General features: G+C 35.6%; 5 protein-coding genes and 2 long non-coding RNA genes across 7 annotated transcripts; 3 read left to right on the forward strand and 4 right to left on the reverse strand.

The window, feature by feature from the left end:
* The first annotated feature begins 873 nt into the window (after nt 1–873).
* On the forward strand, nt 874–1,020 carry LOC106294488. The gene has a single exon (XM_013730049.1). The coding sequence runs from the start codon at nt 874–876 to the stop codon at nt 1,018–1,020; it is 147 nt and encodes a 48-aa protein (XP_013585503.1).
* Nucleotides 1,021–1,515: 495 nt separating this feature from the next.
* On the reverse strand, nt 1,516–3,616 carry LOC106292778. Its single transcript, XM_013728432.1, has 5 exons — nt 3,202–3,616; nt 2,874–3,133; nt 2,760–2,793; nt 2,017–2,678; nt 1,516–1,929 (listed from the first exon to the last, which is right to left on the reverse strand). Exons 1-5 carry the CDS (start codon nt 3,557–3,559, stop codon nt 1,672–1,674), a joined length of 1,572 nt encoding a protein of 523 aa, XP_013583886.1. The 5' UTR covers nt 3,560–3,616; the 3' UTR covers nt 1,516–1,671.
* Nucleotides 3,617–6,100: 2,484 nt separating this feature from the next.
* LOC106293960 lies at nt 6,101–6,554 on the reverse strand. The gene is made up of 3 exons (XR_001260692.1): nt 6,423–6,554; nt 6,263–6,339; nt 6,101–6,185 (listed from the first exon to the last, which is right to left on the reverse strand). It is a non-coding gene; the product is annotated as an uncharacterized LOC106293960 (long non-coding RNA).
* A 2,675-nt stretch (nt 6,555–9,229) lies between these two features.
* On the reverse strand, nt 9,230–9,701 carry LOC106293959. Its single transcript, XR_001260691.1, has 3 exons — nt 9,570–9,701; nt 9,408–9,484; nt 9,230–9,330 (listed from the first exon to the last, which is right to left on the reverse strand). It is a non-coding gene; the product is annotated as an uncharacterized LOC106293959 (long non-coding RNA).
* A 3,138-nt stretch (nt 9,702–12,839) lies between these two features.
* LOC106295523 (protein STRUBBELIG-RECEPTOR FAMILY 7) lies at nt 12,840–17,533 on the forward strand. Its single transcript, XM_013731446.1, has 16 exons — nt 12,840–13,153; nt 13,449–13,581; nt 13,686–13,757; nt 13,860–13,925; nt 14,015–14,086; nt 14,175–14,243; nt 14,325–14,396; nt 14,483–14,548; nt 14,631–14,693; nt 14,766–15,094; nt 15,344–15,633; nt 15,709–15,980; nt 16,065–16,197; nt 16,640–16,773; nt 16,851–17,007; nt 17,096–17,533. The coding sequence occupies exons 1-16, from the start codon at nt 13,045–13,047 to the stop codon at nt 17,225–17,227; spliced, it is 2,169 nt and encodes a 722-aa protein (XP_013586900.1). The 5' UTR covers nt 12,840–13,044; the 3' UTR covers nt 17,228–17,533.
* Nucleotides 17,150–17,516, reverse strand: LOC106295526. Its single transcript, XM_013731448.1, is given in 2 exon segments — nt 17,150–17,404; nt 17,407–17,516. Coding segments are annotated over 2 exon segments (174 nt in total). The 5' UTR covers nt 17,495–17,516; the 3' UTR covers nt 17,150–17,318.
* Nucleotides 17,534–17,584: 51 nt separating the features above from the next.
* LOC106295525 lies at nt 17,585–18,409 on the forward strand. The gene is made up of 2 exons (XM_013731447.1): nt 17,585–18,043; nt 18,150–18,409. The coding sequence occupies exons 1-2, from the start codon at nt 17,897–17,899 to the stop codon at nt 18,282–18,284; spliced, it is 282 nt and encodes a 93-aa protein (XP_013586901.1). The 5' UTR covers nt 17,585–17,896; the 3' UTR covers nt 18,285–18,409.
* Nucleotides 18,410–18,719: the final 310 nt, after the last annotated feature.

Here is an 18,719-nt window from a genome sequence, read left to right on the forward strand (position 1 = left end):
ATGACTGACGATAGGAACCTCACCGTACAAAGGAGAACGAAACCGAGCATGTCCTCAAAGCTCAGAGCCTCCGGAAGACGGCGAAAGAGACATAACGGCAGAAGAGTGACGCCTAGGTTTGCTGACTTCAGATCTAAAACAGAGGTCCTCGGCGGCTGCCTCTGAGACCGCCTTTCTCAGAAGGAGATGAGAAGCTCTGAACTAACCGGAAAGTAAACAAACGACAGCGGAGAAGAGCAGGACGAGCGGGAACAAGGAGGAGGCAGCGACGCTCCCAGACTGTCTCCGTCGGCTCCGAGAACCAGATTTATACAGATCTGTCTTCACCCGCCGTAGAACGTACCCTGTCCGGAACCCTCCATCTTAGACCAAAGAAAATACCTCGCTTTTGCTCCAGAGGAAACACGGACACCCGTGTGTTCAATTTTAGGTCCGCCAGAGGTCAACACCGGTGGAGATACAGAGCAAAACGCATATTGGATCTACTTGGAGAAGAGAGTGGAGCGTGTGAGGCGGGAACCTGCGCAAGAAGAAACAAGGGGGTGACCGGCAGTGAGAGGGCCACCGGCCACCAGACAAAAAAATGAGATCTGGTTTTTTTGTGGGGAGAGAGTTTTAGAGAGAGAAAAAGAGACGTTCTATAATGAAGACCATATTCATCTCCTCTTGATTCACTTCCTTTTTATTTACAGCACCTCTTTCTTCTTTTTATTCTCTATATAAACTCTTCAAGTCCTGTTCTCCTTCATCACAAGTCTTTCAGTTGCTCTCCTTCTCTCTCTTTTCCATCACCCACAAGGGTTTTTTTTCTGGTACCCAAATTCTCAACCTTAAATAACAAAAAAAAGTCTCAAAATAGAAACCCTAATTATCATGGCAGAATTCAAGAGAAAATTCAACAAAGGTCATGCCTTCACAAGCAAATGTGTTTCCTTGGTGAAGGAACAACGGGCTCGTCTCTATATTCTCCGCCGCTGCGCCACCATGCTTTGCTGCTGGTACATCCATGGCGATGAATAGAGAGAGCTCTTTGAGTTCTCATTCAAATGAACCTACATATAACTCTAGATATGTATATATATTCCGCTCCTCCCCATCTCTTCTTCTCGAAGCTCCGTTATAATGCTGAAGATCTTTGTTGGTGTTGTTGGCTTGCATGGCATGATCCTTCTCCACGAAACTTTTGATTCTCTCTCTTCTATTGGTGCAAAACCCTGCAAACTTTGTTTTTTTTGTAACCTAAAGAATCAATCTTCTGGTTATTTTTTTTGTTATTTTGCATCAACCAAAAGAGAGACACTTTATCCGCCGACTGAGGTGGCGGAGTTATGTTTTTTGAAACATATGGAGAGAGAGACGCCATGAATACTATGAAATCTTCTGGATGTTATGGGTTTAGTTTCATTTTAAACAAAGAAGTTTCTTTTGGTTTCATCTTATATATGTCATAAGAATCTTCTTGTGTGTAACCAATGCAAAAATTATATATAAGAGTAATAAAAACTTTATTTTGGAAATTTACTCTTTTATTGGTTCAAGCTCAAAAACTAATTAAAAACAAAAACAGAACTCATCTTATTCTATTTACAAACCTACATCTTAACCGAGTCCTGGTTCAGTCAAGATTTATTCCAGGAACCAAGTTCCGGTTCAAAAAAAACAGAGCACTCTTCAAAGAGGAGACATCTGAAGGTCATAATCTGGTCCAAGCCTAACCGAGTTAACATAATCAGTCGGGCAATGATCCGAGAGGCCTGGAATCATCAGTCCTATGAGCCTAAACAAGATCCTAAACCATCCTTCTCTATAACCCGGTCCATAAATGAACCCCATCATCAAACCTCTAACCAACTCCCAAACCGCGTTTACATGAGCAAGGACCGCATAACGCATACCGTAAGGGTTCGGATCCGGTTCATCCTCTGCTCTCTGTCAAACATGCAAGAAGAACCAATCATTAGTTTAAGTCCAAACCTAAAACATGTAAAGATTGTTTTTTAGTGATGAGAACATTACTGTCTCGTTGTAGAAACTGTCGTAGTAAAGACAGACTCCGAAATGCTTGTAGAGGAACGTTGTGTCGTCGTAAGGCAATCTCGGGACAAGATCGTTGCAGTACACAACACGAAAGTATCTATCTACAGGTTGATTCAGTTTAGCTTTCATGAAACTACCAATCTCTCTGTTCCCGATCCTAGGCTGTCCGAAAGTGTAAACCCCAAGCAGCCTCCTCATCATCTCCGTCTCCTCTTTCAACACCAGCAACGTGGGAAACAGAATCGCTAACGCGCCTCCTAAGCTGTGACCCGTGACTACAAACTTGGCGTTTGCGTGCTCCGCAAGCAAACGTTTCAGAGTTTCTCTAACTGCGTAATAAGCGCTTCTCTCTACCATCTCTGGGAGATTCTTTTGGTTATTCTCTTTCTCAGAGGAGCTTAGCTCGACGAGATGGTAATCGAAAGTGGGAGTGTAGTCTCTGGTACCTAAACCCATTGCTTCGATGAAACCCATGTGAAGCTTACCCACATTGGGGATCTCATACCAAGAATAGTCAAAGTCTGTTCCCCAGTCATCTGCATCAAACGGCTCAGTGCCTCTGAAGCTGATCAGTATCAAGTCTGCATCTTTCTCCTTATCGGTGAGTATAAACACTTGTGTAGACATCTGCTTCTGATAATCTACAAAAATAGACAAAACACACATCCACAAAAGTGTTCATGTATAAAAGTAAACACAAGTGTTAAGAATATAATCCTCACCATTCCAACAATCCAAGAACTCAACCAGATTCATCTGCAGTCATTAAAAGATCAAAACTTTAGTAAAGTTGGAAACTTTATCCTCATGAAGTTTCTATTTTTAGACTAACTTGCCTTCCAATGGAGATTCACAACGTTTTCAACAACTTTAGCGTTCTCATACGCAAGCTTCGACGCCATCACACACAAATCCATAAGCCCACGACTCCCCGGTTCGATTCCAACTCTCCCAGAAGAACCGGAATAAACCGAATCCTCCATGCACACCAACTGTTCGACGAAACTCCAACCTTTGTAAAGATCAATCCTCCCATCAAGCTGACCAATCGTACTAACAAAATCCACAGAGCCTCTCTCTGGTACCACTACCTTCGCTGCAAACACAATCAACCCACATCAAAAAAAAACAATCTTTATCCCGTTTCTATCTCAAAGTTCGTACCTTTAATCAGCCCAAGAACCAAACCGAAGAAGCCACCGTTCGCAGACAAGAGATTGAGCACAAAGTCAACGACCAAACCCGTGTATTCCATCGGTGTTCGGAGAAGCCCGATGATCTTGCGGACGAGGATCGAGACCACGATGACCCATCGGTGATCACCGGCTTGTACATTGATCGCCGATGTGGTCCTGTCGGAGTGATCATCAGGTCGTTCGAGGAACTTGTTTTTGCTAGTTTCGTCTCCTCTCACACCGTATTGAAAAAGGTCTCTGTAGCCACCTCGGTGAGGCCGAACGATCAAGTAGTTTGACTTGGGGCCCGGATTCGAACCCGGATTGGATTCGTTGTCTTGGTGCATGTCTCTTGTTTCTTTGTATCGATCAGATGGAGGGTGGCTTGTAACTCTTTATAAAGATACTTGCATGCACATATGACATATGTATATATATATCTGTTTGTGTGTTATGCTTTTATGTGTCGCAGGAACAATGTTGCTTGTCTAGGCTGAAGTTTGATTTGAGATTTTTAATTCCGTCAATTTTACCCTTTTATTGTTTTTTTTTTTTTTTACTTTTGGTTGTACTTGTATGGTATAACAGTCATTTATAAGAAATGAGTTTTAGAGTTACCAAAATTAACATGAAACAAAGAAAAAGAAACTAGTTTGGGAAAGTTTAATTCGCGTCTAAAACAAAAACTGCACTACTTAATGCACTTAAAGAGGAGAGTCATATGACCAAAAAAGAGAAGCTTATTGTTCACATACCATTTTCAAGTTTTCAACTTTCAGTTGAGTCTCTGTTAAGTAAAGTTTTTTTGAGATGTTAATAAAACCGAGTTGTTACTTGTTATGCTTTTATATATTTCCAAACTTGAAATGTGAAGTTTTATTTTTTATTAATTAGAAGTTAAGGCCTGTGTAAGTCTTCTTATGAGCCAGAACTAACATGTGCTTATTAGTACCTAAAATACGGCGTGAAGCATTCTCCTGCCAGGACAAATCCTCCCAACCATTTCTTAAGTCTTAATTAAGGGCGTATCTCCGCTGCAGTTCACGTCTAATAGATACCTCTCTACCCTCTTTGCTACTCTAAATCGCTTGATGCTAAATTGCTACATATAATTTCAAGTTTAACGCTATTTGTTTGTGTTCTTCCTAACGAAACTATAGAAAGTCTCGTCATGATCATTGACAAGAGTTTACTTTCTTCACGTTTAGTATAAAGAACACTTATTGGATAACAATAGTTGTGTGGAAATAACATGAGCAATAAATTACCCAAATGCGTCCTTTTTGTCTACTCATCGATTTTTTCGTCAACTATTAATCGATGTACAATGGACTGATGCAAGAAAATGAAACGGACAAAATGAAATGTTCTGATCAAATGTAGACACGTGTAGGTGTTCAGAAAGTGGGCCTTGATCACAATGGCCCAACAGCTTGTACGTGGCTACGTGTATAAGTGTTCAGAAAGTGAGCCGCCCCTGTCCTCAACGGGCCAACAATCCAACACATGTCGCGGAGTTCACGTGTCCTCTCTTCTCTTACCATATTTTGACAAATGTTCATTGCTCTCTTTACACCTTACCCTAAAAAAACAAGCTTTCTAAGCTAAGTCTGGAGTAAATACTGAATCCCGTGTGTTACCTGTATCACTATGATCAAGGATTTAGGATGGTTGGGAATCATCTGCCTTGTTATATTGTACTTATTATAGGACTGTATTAGTTTTTGCAAGTAGATATAGGATTAATATTATCTTTGTACTCTAAAGCTGTGAAGCGGCTCTCTCTTGACTGTTGACTCTCGCTATAGATAGATTTAGATTAGAAAGAACGATTTATATCGTTTAATTTGCAAGTCTTGTTACTTTTTGGGGGCATATACATTTTTCTACTCTTGACATGCACGCAATACGTCGGTTCTGTATGTTATCAGTTCACAATATTAATTATTCCGAAAGAGTAAACTCTCCAACAAGCAAAGCATTTTCTTTCTTGTGTGTTTCTCTTTTCTCAGACGAGTACATACTATATGTTACAGTTTCATTTAGCTATTTGATTCTAGAATCTTAGTTGTGAATTTGTGATATATTTAGCAGAATATGGTACTTTCAATTTATAAAAATACTAGTATATCACCCGGACCAGTATTGCTTGCAGTTAAATTAATTATTATTCTTTTATAAAATTCGTAATGTTCTGCTTTATCAAATGTAAAAATTGTATAGGTCATATTTTCTAGAGCTTGATAAACTGAACACATGAAATTAGAAGTTATGCATTAAACAAAACAGTTAGAAACAATTTTGTGTGGTTTTTTTTTTTGAAATTTTTTTGTGTTGTTTTTTGAATGCAGCACTTCTAATTTTTAGCGAAGGGAGATACTTGATTGATCCATAAAGTTTAGATATAAGAGATTAAATGAAAACGAACACAGAACAGATATTGAGAAAGGAGAAAACATATGGTTCAAGTTTAAGTACCTTGGTCCTTGCATATATTGGTTTCTTGTACAGATGATGTATCATTAGTAACATACGGTCAGCATTCCATATGCGTTACAGCCTGGTCCTTCCTCTTACCCCACATTTCACCTTCAGATTCTTAAACAGTTTAGAAGTAGTACAGTATATTTAAGGTAAGGTAAGAAGAAAACAAAATCCAACTAAGAATGTTGTTGATCCTTGGTCTTGTGTTGAAATCTAATATCTCAGTCTGGCACGTATAAGCCGTATAGTAAGGATAAATATGTTGTTGTAATAACAAATGCCACCACCCTGTCAAATCAAAAGAAGGATAAATCAAATGTATACAAATGCATGATTAAAGTTTTGAGAGATTTAAGATATGAAAATAAAAGACAGTTTACCAGTGAAAAAACTGTACTTCTTGATCATAGATAGCTATGAGCTGACATTATGATTTCCTTTAAACCAAATCTCGCACAGTGCAACAACAAAGTATGCTATCGCTATTCTCTGAAAACAAAGTCAAAAAGCTACTAATTAAAACCTTTAGAAGGTGAAGGAATTTAAAAAAAACTATATATATGTACCTGTAATATGCCCATGAATCTAATTTTCTCTACATATATTCCATAAGTTAAGTTGATGAGGCCATGTATGAATCCTCCTGCAAAAAAAAGAGTTAAAACAATGACATATAGCGAGCTAATGAGGACTTTCAATGCACATGGTTAGAATTTAGAACCAAACCTTGAAAAAAGACCAAGCAAGAAGAGTGTCAAGGATCCGAGCAAAGTCTTTCTTGTTGCAGCATACTTGCATGAGGAAGATATAGAACCAGAGTGAAATAAGTTGATCAAAGAGATGGATTTATTGGTTGTCATTTATTAGAAAAGTTCAAACCTATTGAAATTGTGGCATGATTGGTAGTTATAGATGACACGATTCATTTTGATTGAGGATAGGAGAAAATTTAGGGATTTAGATTTTTTTTTTTGATTTATTTGATCCAAATCCTTCAATAGAGGACACGATTCATTTTGACTGAGGATAGGAGGAAATTTAGGGATTTAGATTTCTTTTCATTCTGTTTCAAAAATAAATCATACTCAGTCTTCTTTTTTACCTTATTTTTTTAAAAACTTTGCCAAGTGTAAAATTTTGATTGGTAAGGCGACTTGCGCTTTAGTATATAAGGGATATGGTACTTTCAATTTATAAAAATACTAGTATATCACCCCGTGCTATGCACGGACCATTATTGCTTGCAGTTAAATTAATTATTCTTTTATAAAATTCGTAATGTTCTGTTTTATCAAATGTAAAAATTGTATAGGTCATATTTTCTAGAGCTTGATAAACTGAACACATGAAATTAGAAGTTATGCATTAAACAAAACAGTTAGAAGCAATTTTGTGTGGTTTTCTTTTTTTGAAATTTTTTTTGTGTTGTTTTTTGAATGCAGCACTTCTAATTTTTAGTGAAAGGAGATACTTGATTGATCCATAAAGTTTAGATATAAGAGATCAAATGAAAACGAACACAGAACAGATATTGAGAAAGGATAAAACATATGGTTCAAGTTTAAGTACCTTGGTCCTTGCATATACTGGTTTCTTGTACAAATGATGTATCATTAGTAACATACGGTCAGCATTCCAGATGCGTTACAGCCTGGTCCTTCCTCTTACCCCACATTTCACCTTTAGATTCTTAAACAGTTTAGAAGCGGTACAATATATTTAAGGTAAGGTAAGAAGAAAACAAAATCCAACTAAGAATGTTGTTGATCCTTGGTCTTGTGTTGAAAACTAATATCTCAGTCTGGCACGTATAAGTCGTAGAGTAAGGATAAATATGTTGTTGTAATAACAAATGCCACCACCCTGTCAAATCAAAAGAAGGATAAATCAAATGTATACAAATGCATGATTAAAGTTTTGAGAGATTTAAGATATGAAAATAAAAGACAGTTTACCAGTGAAAAAACTGTACTTCTTGATCATAGATAGCTATGAGCTGACATTATGGTTTCCTTTAAACCAAATCTCGCACAGTGAAGCAACAAAGTATGCTATCGCTATTCTCTGAAAACAAAACCAAAAAGCTACTAATTAAAACCTTTAGAAGGTGAAGGAATTAAAAAAAAAACTATATATATGTACATGTAATATGCCCATGAATCTAATTTTCTCTACATATATTCCATAAGTTAAGTTGTTGAGGCCATGTATAAATCCTCCTGCAAAAAAAAAAGAGTTAAAACAATGACATATAGCGAAGTAATGAGGACTTTCAATGCACATGGTTAGAATTTAGAACCAAACCTTGAAAAAAGACCAAGCAAGAAGAGTGTCAAGGATCCGAGCAAAGTCTTTCTTGTTGCAGCATACTTGCATGAGGAAGATATAGAACCAGAGTGAAATAAGTTGATCAAAGAGATGGATTTATTGGTTGTCATTTATTAGAAAAGTTCAAACCTATTGAAATTGTGGCATGATTGGTAGTTATAGATGACACGATTCATTTTGATTGAGGATAGGAGAAAATTTAGGGATTTAGATTTTTTTTTTTGATTTATTTGATCCAAATCCTTCAATAGAGGACACGATTCATTTTGACTGAGGAAATTTAGGGATTTAAATTTCTTTTCATTCTGTTTCAAAAATAAATCATACTCAGTCTTCTTTTTTACCTTATTTTTTTAAAAACTTTGCCAAGTGTAAAATTTTGATTGGTAAGGCGACTTGCGCTTTAGTATATAAGGGATATGGTACTTTCAATTTATAAAAATACTAGTATATCACCCCGTGCTATGCACGGACCATTATTGCTTGCAGTTAAATTAATTATTCTTTTATAAAATTCGTAATGTTCTGTTTTATCAAATGTAAAAATTGTATAGGTCATATTTTCTAGAGCTTGATAAACTGAACACATGAAATTAGAAGTTATGCATTAAACAAAACAGTTAGAAGCAATTTTGTGTGGTTTTCTTTTTTTGAAATTTTTTTTGTGTTGTTTTTTGAATGCAGCACTTCTAATTTTTAGCGAAGGGAGATACTTGATTGATCCATAAAGTTTAGATATAAGAGATCAAATGAAAACGAACACAGAACAGATATTGAGAAAGGATAAAACATATGGTTCAAGTTTAAGTACCTTGGTCCTTGCATATACTGGTTTCTTGTACAAATGATGTATCATTAGTAACATACGGTCAGCATTCCAGATGCGTTACAGCCTGGTCCTTCCTCTTACCCCACATTTCACCTTTAGATTCTTAAACAGTTTAGAAGCGGTACAATATATTTAAGGTAAGGTAAGAAGAAAACAAAATCCAACTAAGAATGTTGTTGATCCTTGGTCTTGTGTTGAAAACTAATATCTCAGTCTGGCACGTATAAGTCGTAGAGTAAGGATAAATATGTTGTTGTAATAACAAATGCCACCACCCTGTCAAATCAAAAGAAGGATAAATCAAATGTATACAAATGCATGATTAAAGTTTTGAGAGATTTAAGATATGAAAATAAAAGACAGTTTACCAGTGAAAAAACTGTACTTCTTGATCATAGATAGCTATGAGCTGACATTATGGTTTCCTTTAAACCAAATCTCGCACAGTGAAGCAACAAAGTATGCTATCGCTATTCTCTGAAAACAAAACCAAAAAGCTACTAATTAAAACCTTTAGAAGGTGAAGGAATTTAAAAAAAACTATATATATGTACCTGTAATATGCCCATGAATCTAATTTTCTCTACATATATTCCATAAGTTAAGTTGTTGAGGCCATGTATAAATCCTCCTGCAAAAAAAAAAGAGTTAAAACAATGACATATAGCGAAGTAATGAGGACTTTCAATGCACATGGTTAGAATTTAGAACCAAACCTTGAAAAAAGACCAAGCAAGAAGAGTGTCAAGGATCCGAGCAAAGTCTTTCTTGTTGCAGCATACTTGCATGAGGAAGATATAGAACCAGAGTGAAATAAGTTGATCAAAGAGATGGATTTATTGGTTGTCATTTATTAGAAAAGTTCAAACCTATTGAAATTGTGGCATGATTGGTAGTTATAGATGACACGATTCATTTTGATTGAGGATAGGAGAAAATTTAGGGATTTAGATTTTTTTTTTTGATTTATTTGATCCAAATCCTTCAATAGAGGACACGATTCATTTTGACTGAGGAAATTTAGGGATTTAAATTTCTTTTCATTCTGTTTCAAAAATAAATCATACTCAGTTTTCTTTTTTACCTTATTTTTTTTAAAACTTTGCCAAGTATAAAATTTTGATTAGTAAGGCGACTTGCGTTTTAGTATATAAAGGATAGCGAGCTAGTTTGGCGAAAGACATATATCTATGAATATGATATATGAATTTAGTTTTTTTTAACTTTTGTATATGTAACTAAATACTATTTTCTCTGTTTCTTTCTGTGAGAATTTTTGGTGGCCTATTTTATTTTTAACAAGTGGCTTATTTTGATATTTCTACAAATTAGTGTTGGAATAACTTTCAGTGGTTTATATATTTAGCTTAAAAGAAAAACTATATTATTGGGTCTGTACATCACACCAAAACCATATACAATACAGACTCCTGGATTCCAAAGGAATAAACGATAAAGGGCATAAAAATGCGTATGAATAGTAATAACGACCAAGTTTGTGAACGTTACGAACTAAGGAATACTTTATAAGATCCAGTCTATATAAAGGCGTTTGTAGTGGGGGTGATCTATACATATTATGTTATTTTAAATTTCGTGGGTGGGAAAATATCTTTAACGTAAACCGTAGAAGCAGATATACACCATCAATTATATATTGTAAAATAGATAAATAGAAAAAACGTACAAAATACACACTAACATGCACGCACCGACCGTTTTAGTATGGAAACAAATAGTTTTCCTCCATCGTTGCGTATGGACCTACCAAAATAACGTAGTTAGGTCGCCTAGCTTTTGTAGAAATCAGAAATTAAAACGACGCGTAGTTTGTCGGCAAGCATATAAACGGCAGCTATTACGTGTAGACTAGTCAGATATCATCGTGTGACATGGCTTAGTAGTTTAACGGCCTCATTGGTTTTTCTTAAAGATGTCTTGTTAATAGCTACTAAACTTAACTCGTTTTGTGTATATTGATTCGAACTTCTTCTTTTGCTTATTTATGTCTTACAACTTTGTATTTATCAAACTTAATAGTCCGGGTCAAGTGTCAATAGAAACGAGAATATACCTAATACCTACTCCACCATACAATCCTACGAACAAAAAGGAGAACGATAATAAATAATAAACACTAGGATGATGAGAGTGTTTTTGTCACCCGACGAATATTTGTAGGTAAACGTCAGGTTTCACATAAGCTAACCTGATTGTGTTTCGTGTTTATCTAAGACCATAATCATCGCAGGGATTTTAAGGGATTCAAAAAGTAATGCGTGAACTCCACCAAACCATAAAAACATGTCTCAAAAGTCATGAAATAAAAATCGATTTTGGAGAGGTTTTTGCCACTGTTCGAGAGTTTCACCGACACGTGACGGTCCGCGATTGGTTTTTTTTTTTTTTTTTAGACAAAAAAAAAACTTCAAGAACCGGAGAAACGGTTTTACCGTTAATCATGCTCTAATTTTTTTTTGACGTCTGTTTTCAAAAATATTTAAGTACTTGTTAAGTTTCAATGAATGGATCTTGAACATAAAACAAAAATTGCTGGAGAGATACATCATATCTTTCCTTATTTAATATATATTGTCCCTTCTTGCTGGCACACGGTTGGCTATTGAAATCTATTTATCAGTAAGCATGTATAAAAATTTCATATTAAATTACATGTATTATCCAACGTATATAAGAATATAAACACTATATTTACGAGAAGTTAAGTATATTTCTAGCTTTATAAATACCTAATTACTAATCTACTATTTAATATAGTATATATTTCCTTTCAGAAAATAGATAGATATCACCAGTGCTTTCTGCAAATTGTATCAATATTATAGTTTTCCAATTCTATTTCTCCAGAATGCTAAAATACGAACATCGTATATATTTGTCTCGTCGGTGCATTTAAAAGTTAATATCCCAAACACGTATTTCTGTTGGCCGGTCAAATACTAAGAGCAAGTTAGAAATTTTCAACGAAGACATTGCTATAGGGAATGAGAGGCAAACCACGTAGAGGGACCGATTAACACGTTATTACCAAACAATTATTTCATTTTCATTGGGATAATCTAAACTACATGATTGATTATCCTGGTGTATAACTTTTTGTTTGACATTAAGTTCAAAAGTTAACGAAATGATTGGCATAGAGTATACAAATGCTGAACGAGGATGCACCATAATTTAAGTACTTAACCGCTGATGTTAAACTTAATAATTAGTGGAGTAGTAAATAATTATTCTCTTTTCGCATACACTCAAACAAGAATCTCGTGAATTTATTTAAGATGAATTTATTAAATACATTGCATACCCATAATTGCGCGTGTTTTAACTCATACTTATTCACTAATCAATCAATCACATGATATTCACTAACAGAACAGAACACACTTACCTTTTTCACAACAATTAAACTCATTACTTTGGTAAAAAATGTTAACATTTTAACACTATTTCCTTTTAAAATTCCACTTTAGATGTGAAGGGAAAGTAATCAAATCTTCAAAGCAATGATGGAAAGACCCAATCATGACCAATCTTCAAAGTAAATCTATACTGTATGAAAGCTTCGGTTTATTCACAGAAACAAAAAAAAAAATGTTAGAAGCTAAAAGAATGAAAATACCGACTAGAAAAGACGACCTTTAAAAGCGCGTAGGGCTTATGAAAACTACAGGTAGTTATTATTTTATTTGTACTTTATTTTTATTTGTGGGAATGAGAGGACTGCATAAAACCCCAAAAAAGGACATGCGTCAGACCATAACCATGAATACACCAACCAATATCAATTGTTTTTTAATAAACCTCATTCATGAACATACTTCAAAGTAAAATTAGCATCTCTTAAGTGTTTATTTAATTAATCAATAATAAATTAAAATTAGGAATAATAAAAAAAATTGCCGAAGGCTATTTTTCAATGGCTCTTGGATTCGATTCTTACTTATAGCAAATCGTGCCCGCCAGCTTTACTCGATTAACTCGTCTTATGGCTGAAACAGTATAAAATCTAGCTAACACAAAATAATAATAATAAAATAAAATCTCAGAACACACAAAAAGTCTGAAAAATCTACAAATTCTAAGTCTTTTTCCTTTTTTTGGGATTTTGGCATTTGGGTTTTCTTCTGTCTCATCTGGGTTCTCTAGAGAGAGAGGAGGAAGAGGAAGAGGATGAAGAAGAAGATGAGTGAGAATCACCATGTGGGTTTGGCTCTGTTCATACTCTGCATTGTAGGGTTGAAGCCAAGTTTCATCCTTGGAGACACAAATGCATCTGATGGTGAGTTTACTCTCTTCCTTCTCTGTTTTTTCCTCTGTTTCTCCCCCAAAAGTCTCGATCTTTTCATGTTTTTCTAATCCTTTATTTGTGTAAGTTTGATCGGTGATTCTGGGTTTTTATGTTGAAGTTTTGGTTTCTTTATCCCCAAAGCTCAAAACTTTCTGTTAGTTCATAAAACCCCAATGATCTCTAACGTTGGATCTGCTTCAGAGAACCGACAGAAAAAAAAAGATTAAAGATTCAGTTTATGGTTTGGATAGTTTGCTCATGGTCTTCTGATTCTCAATATGTGCAGCTGCGGCGTTAAACAACCTGTTCAGCTCCATGAATTCACCAGGACAGCTATCACAGTGGACAGCATCAGGAGGTGATCCTTGTGGACAAAACTGGAAAGGCATCACGTGTTCTGTCTCACGAGTTATTCAAATGTAAATTATACTATTTTGTTATCATTAATCATTATTTCTAATCACTGTGTTTTATCTTGTATTCTATGCTTAATACATTAGTTTTTTTTTTTATCTACTTGCAGAAAGTTATCAGGACTTGGACTCTCTGGATCACTAGGATTCATGCTTGATAAATTGACTTCTGTTACTGAGTTGTAAGCATTCACTCATCCTCTGTGATACAATGCTCCAAAGTTTTTTTTTTCTTAATTGGCAATAGCTTATAATCTCAAGGATTGTTTTTGTGGAACCTGCAGGGATTTAAGCAACAATAACCTTGGAGGGGATTTGCCTTATCAGCTTCCTCCAAATCTGGAGAGATTGTATGTTTGATGATTCTCTCTATATATGTTTGACAACTTTCTTTCTGTATGTGTTTCTATGTTGATGAAGTTTCTGAATTTGGTTTTAGGAATCTTGCTAATAACCAGTTCACTGGATCTGCTCAGTATTCCATTTCTCTGATGACACCTCTCAAGTACCTGTAAGTTCTTAGTTTAAATATATTATCTATCTTCAGACATATCTTAGAGAAGTTTGGTTACTTAATGCTCCATTTTGGCTTTGCACAGCAATCTTGCTCACAACCAGCTTAAGCAATTAGCTATTGACTTCACGAAACTCACCTCTCTATCTATCTTGTAAGATCATTATTCATTATTTCAAATCACTGTTAGTTAATGAACAAATGTTTTTGACAAATTCATGTGTGTGTGTTTCAGGGACCTCTCTTCCAATACTATCACAGGTTCTCTTCCCAACACAATGACGTCTCTTACAAGTGCAAAATCAATGTAAGTAGCCTCCATGAGTGTGAAAGAACTTACGTAACCGAACCAGTTAACACTAACGTTTATGTTTACTGAATGAACTTACACAGATATCTTCAGAACAATCAGTTCACAGGCACCATTGATGTCCTAGCCACACTTCCCCTCGAAAATTTGTGGGTTAACTTAAAACTTTATCCGGTTTACAAATTTTATCATATATAAAAACATCACTTGATGTTGTTAATGCTTCCTCAGGAACATTGCAAACAATCGTTTCACTGGTTGGATCCCTGATTCTTTGAGAGGCATTAACTTGCAGTAAGTTTTTTTCATCAGATTCTTCAACTTTCTTGAAACTTTTTTTCTTATCATAAATGATCTTGAAAACAGAAAAGATGGTAACTCATTCAACACCGGGCCTGCACCTCCACCGCCTCCTGGCACACCTCCGATCCATAGATCACCTACTCCTAAATCCGGTAACAGAGGATCACCATCAAATGGTGACGATTCCGGCAGTAGCAGTGACTCCAAGAGCTCAGGGCTTGGAGCTGGAGGAATAGCAGGAATAGTCATTTCATTGTTGGTTGTAACAGCAGTGATAGCTTTCTTCTTGATCAAGAGAAAAAGATCAAAGCGGACATCGTCATCCACTGACATTGAAAGGAGTGATAACGTTAACCAGCCCTTCACACTCGCTTCAAATGATATTCATCAAGGTAAGAACGCAGTTAAAAGAATCTGTAGTAATTATATACATTTAATCATGGTTCTTAAAATCGGTCTAGGCGGCAGCTCGGTACTGACCGAAACAATTATCTTAAAATCCGGTTTATACGACTCAAATTGGTTTAAACTGTTTTAAATTGGTTAAAGTTAGTTTAAATTGATAGAAATTAGTCTAAATCTGTTAAATTAAGCAAATAGTCTTATGTGTTTTCTAACTTTTGTATTTATGTTGGTTACAGAGAACAAGTCTATGCAGACACCACCAGTAGTCGAGACGAAGAAGCTGGATACTTCATTGTCAATGAATCTACGTCCTCCACCATCTGAGAGACACAAGTCGTTTGATGAAGAGGATTCAACACCGAGGAAGCCTTTTGTTGCAAAGAAACATGCAGTCGTGGTCCCTTCAAATGTGAATGTGTATACGGTTGCAGATCTTCAAATAGCTACCAATAGTTTCAGCGTCGATAATCTTCTCGGTGAAGGCACTTTTGGAAGAGTGTACAAAGCTCAGTTTGATGACGGAAAGGTATTATAAATCTTTACACGTAACAGCACAGTTTCATTAATATTCTGCTGCTGAGATAATGTGTTGGTGTGATAGGTACTTGCTGTGAAGAAAATAGACTCGTCTGCGCTTCCCACTGACACGGCTGAAGATTTTACCGAGATTGTATCGAAAATTGCGCATTTGGATCATGAAAACGTCACAAAGCTTGATGGTTACTGTTCTGAACACGGGCAACACTTGGTGATCTATGAGTTTCATAGAAACGGCTCGTTGCATGACTTTTTACATCTTTCGGAAGAGGAAAGCAAACCTTTGATATGGAATCCTCGTGTCAAGATCGCTCTTGGCACTGCACGTGCATTGGAGTAAGTCTTTTAAACATTGCAGCCAAATCATTTGCTTATAATATGGCAAGAGAGGCTCATGGAAAGTGTTTGTTATCGTTGTAGGTACTTGCATGAAGTTTGTTCACCATCTATAGTCCATAAGAACATCAAATCAGCAAATATTTTACTTGACTCAGAGCTGAATCCGCACCTCTCAGACTGTGGTCTTGCTAGCTTCCTCCCTACTGCGAATGAGGTATGTACACCTCCAACGGTGGCTGGGCATCCAGCTTTCTCTTTCGGTTCGGTTATTTTGGTTTTTGATTTTTTTTTTTAAGTTAAATATCGGATAATTCGGATTTTTGAAGTTAAAAATGTCGAGAAATTAAGATAATTTTAAATATTTCGGGTATTTGGGTTTATAAATAGTATTTTTAGGATATTTGGTCATTTAGAAACTAAATATATTGATATTTTTTTGTATATAATTTGTATTTTAAAATTCTGTATCCATTCGGTTTTCGGTTTTTCGGTTTCAGATATAACGATCTGTGCAGTTATTTATAAAATTCGGTTCTTTGGTTAGGTACAGTTCGGTTCTTTGGTTATTGATAAATGTGCTCAGGCCTAGGTGTCATGTTGCTTCTAGTCTCTCTCTCTTGTTTCTCTAATACTTATTATTTTGATGGAATGTGCAGTTACTGAACCAGAACGATGAAGGATACAGCGCACCTGAAGTTTCAATGTCAGGCCAGTACTCTTTGCAGAGTGATGTCTACAGCTTTGGAGTAGTTATGCTTGAGCTTTTGACCGGAAGAAAACCATTCGACAGGTACTATTACAATCCATTATTATCCGTCTTGAGAGTGTGAAATGTGTTCTGAAGTAGTAAGTCATTTGTGATTACAGCACAAGGTCAAGATCTGAGCAGTCATTGGTGAGATGGGCAACACCTCAGCTTCATGACATTGATGCATTGAGCAAAATGGTTGATCCAGCTCTCAAAGGGCTTTACCCCGTTAAATCTCTCTCTCGATTCGCAGATGTTATCGCACTTTGCGTTCAGGTAACGTAGATAGATACATATAAATGTGTGTCTATGCACATGGAAAGAATGAGATCTGAATGCTGTTTTTGTAATTTTTTTGTAACAGCCGGAGCCAGAGTTCAGACCACCGATGTCTGAAGTGGTGCAGGCGTTGGTTGTGTTGGTGCAGAGAGCTAACATGAGCAAGAGAACTGTTGGAGTTGGATCTGGTAGCTCTGGAGCCAATGATTACATGTAAATTCTTTACCTGAGAGACTAAAAACAACAAACAAAAGCTTTACTCTTTTATTGCGCTGGTCTGCTTGGATTCCGAGTCTGACGAGTACAAGTTACAGAGACAACAAAATATCAACAAAACCCAAAGTTTTCTTCTTTTTCTTTTTCATAAAACTGAGAGAATAACAATAACAACAACCTTTACCCATTGTACAATCTCATGTTTCTTTGTAATATCTTCCCAAGTTGTAGCACCTTTTTTAGATTCCGACAACATGAACAAAACCATGTCCTTTTGTGAGTTCCGAGCTAATACGGTCTTTTTCCGTTTGTATTGCTATTATTATTATTATTTTTGAATAATTTTCGTCTTAATAAAGAAATATTATAGTACTGTCGTCTTTTATTAACCGGATCGGCTTTTGTTCAAAAAAAAATAAAAATAAAAATTAACCGGAACGGCTGATACTAACCGGAACCGTTTCGTAATTTGAACCGGAATATAAGTGGCACGTGGTTCTATTAGACTTTTTCAGAGAAAGGACACACGAGACACCACGTGGACTTTTTATTGACACGTGACAAGCTGTCAACTATAGTAAGGCACAACTCACGTTATGAACCAAAGTGCAAAAACCAAAAACCATAGTATAAGGCCAAGCTTAGGAAACAATAGGGTCGAACTAGAAAAATGATGATCGGAAAGTGGTTGGGATCTCTCAGAACCACCGGGAAGTGTGAAGGTATGTACTACGGCGTGAGGACGATGGTTGGAAAAGCCTCAAACCGATCGGGTGTTCATGGTTCCAGGCCTCCTGACGCTAAATCACTTGACAATGTAATTACACATATTACTAATTAACTGAGATTACAAGATTTCAACCTTTTCTTTGTTATTAATTTTTTTTTTGTCAATTATGAATTTTTTTTCTTCTAATGCATAGGAGGAAGAGATTAGAGAGAGGATTAATAAAGGGAAAGAAGACAAAGAACAGAGAAGAAGAAAGACAGAGAAAAAAGTTGAAGGCTCGCAAAGAGAATCCACCGGAGACGATGATGCATCCTCCTCCGCGCGGTGATCACTGATGCTTCATGGTCTTCTTCTTCTTTTTTATTTTATATAACTATTAGCTCAAAATGTAGGAAAAGAGAACATAAACCCCCTATAAATTACAGTATCATATGATAATAGTTACTGAAATCAATATTCCAAGGTCATGTTTTTTCCAAGAAAAGCAAGTTTGAAAGTTAGTTTTAAATTTCGATTAGGATCAAAATGTGAGTTGCTAACAAGCAAAAATAATAATAATAAAAATAAGCTAAGTTAAAAAATAATAATAATAATAATAATAAACGGCTACTAGAGTTTTGAGACACTTTATATCCTCAAATTCCTTAATCACCTTAAAACTTATAACAATTTTGCAGTCTTTGGTAATTCTCAAATCTTTTAAGAATCTTCTTAAATTTAATATATATCCAAATAAATCTTACTCATTGATTCAATATTGTGT

Source organism: Brassica oleracea, chromosome C5 (assembly GCF_000695525.1).
Source record: "Brassica oleracea var. oleracea cultivar TO1000 chromosome C5, BOL, whole genome shotgun sequence".
Taxonomy (NCBI): domain Eukaryota; kingdom Viridiplantae; phylum Streptophyta; class Magnoliopsida; order Brassicales; family Brassicaceae; genus Brassica; species Brassica oleracea.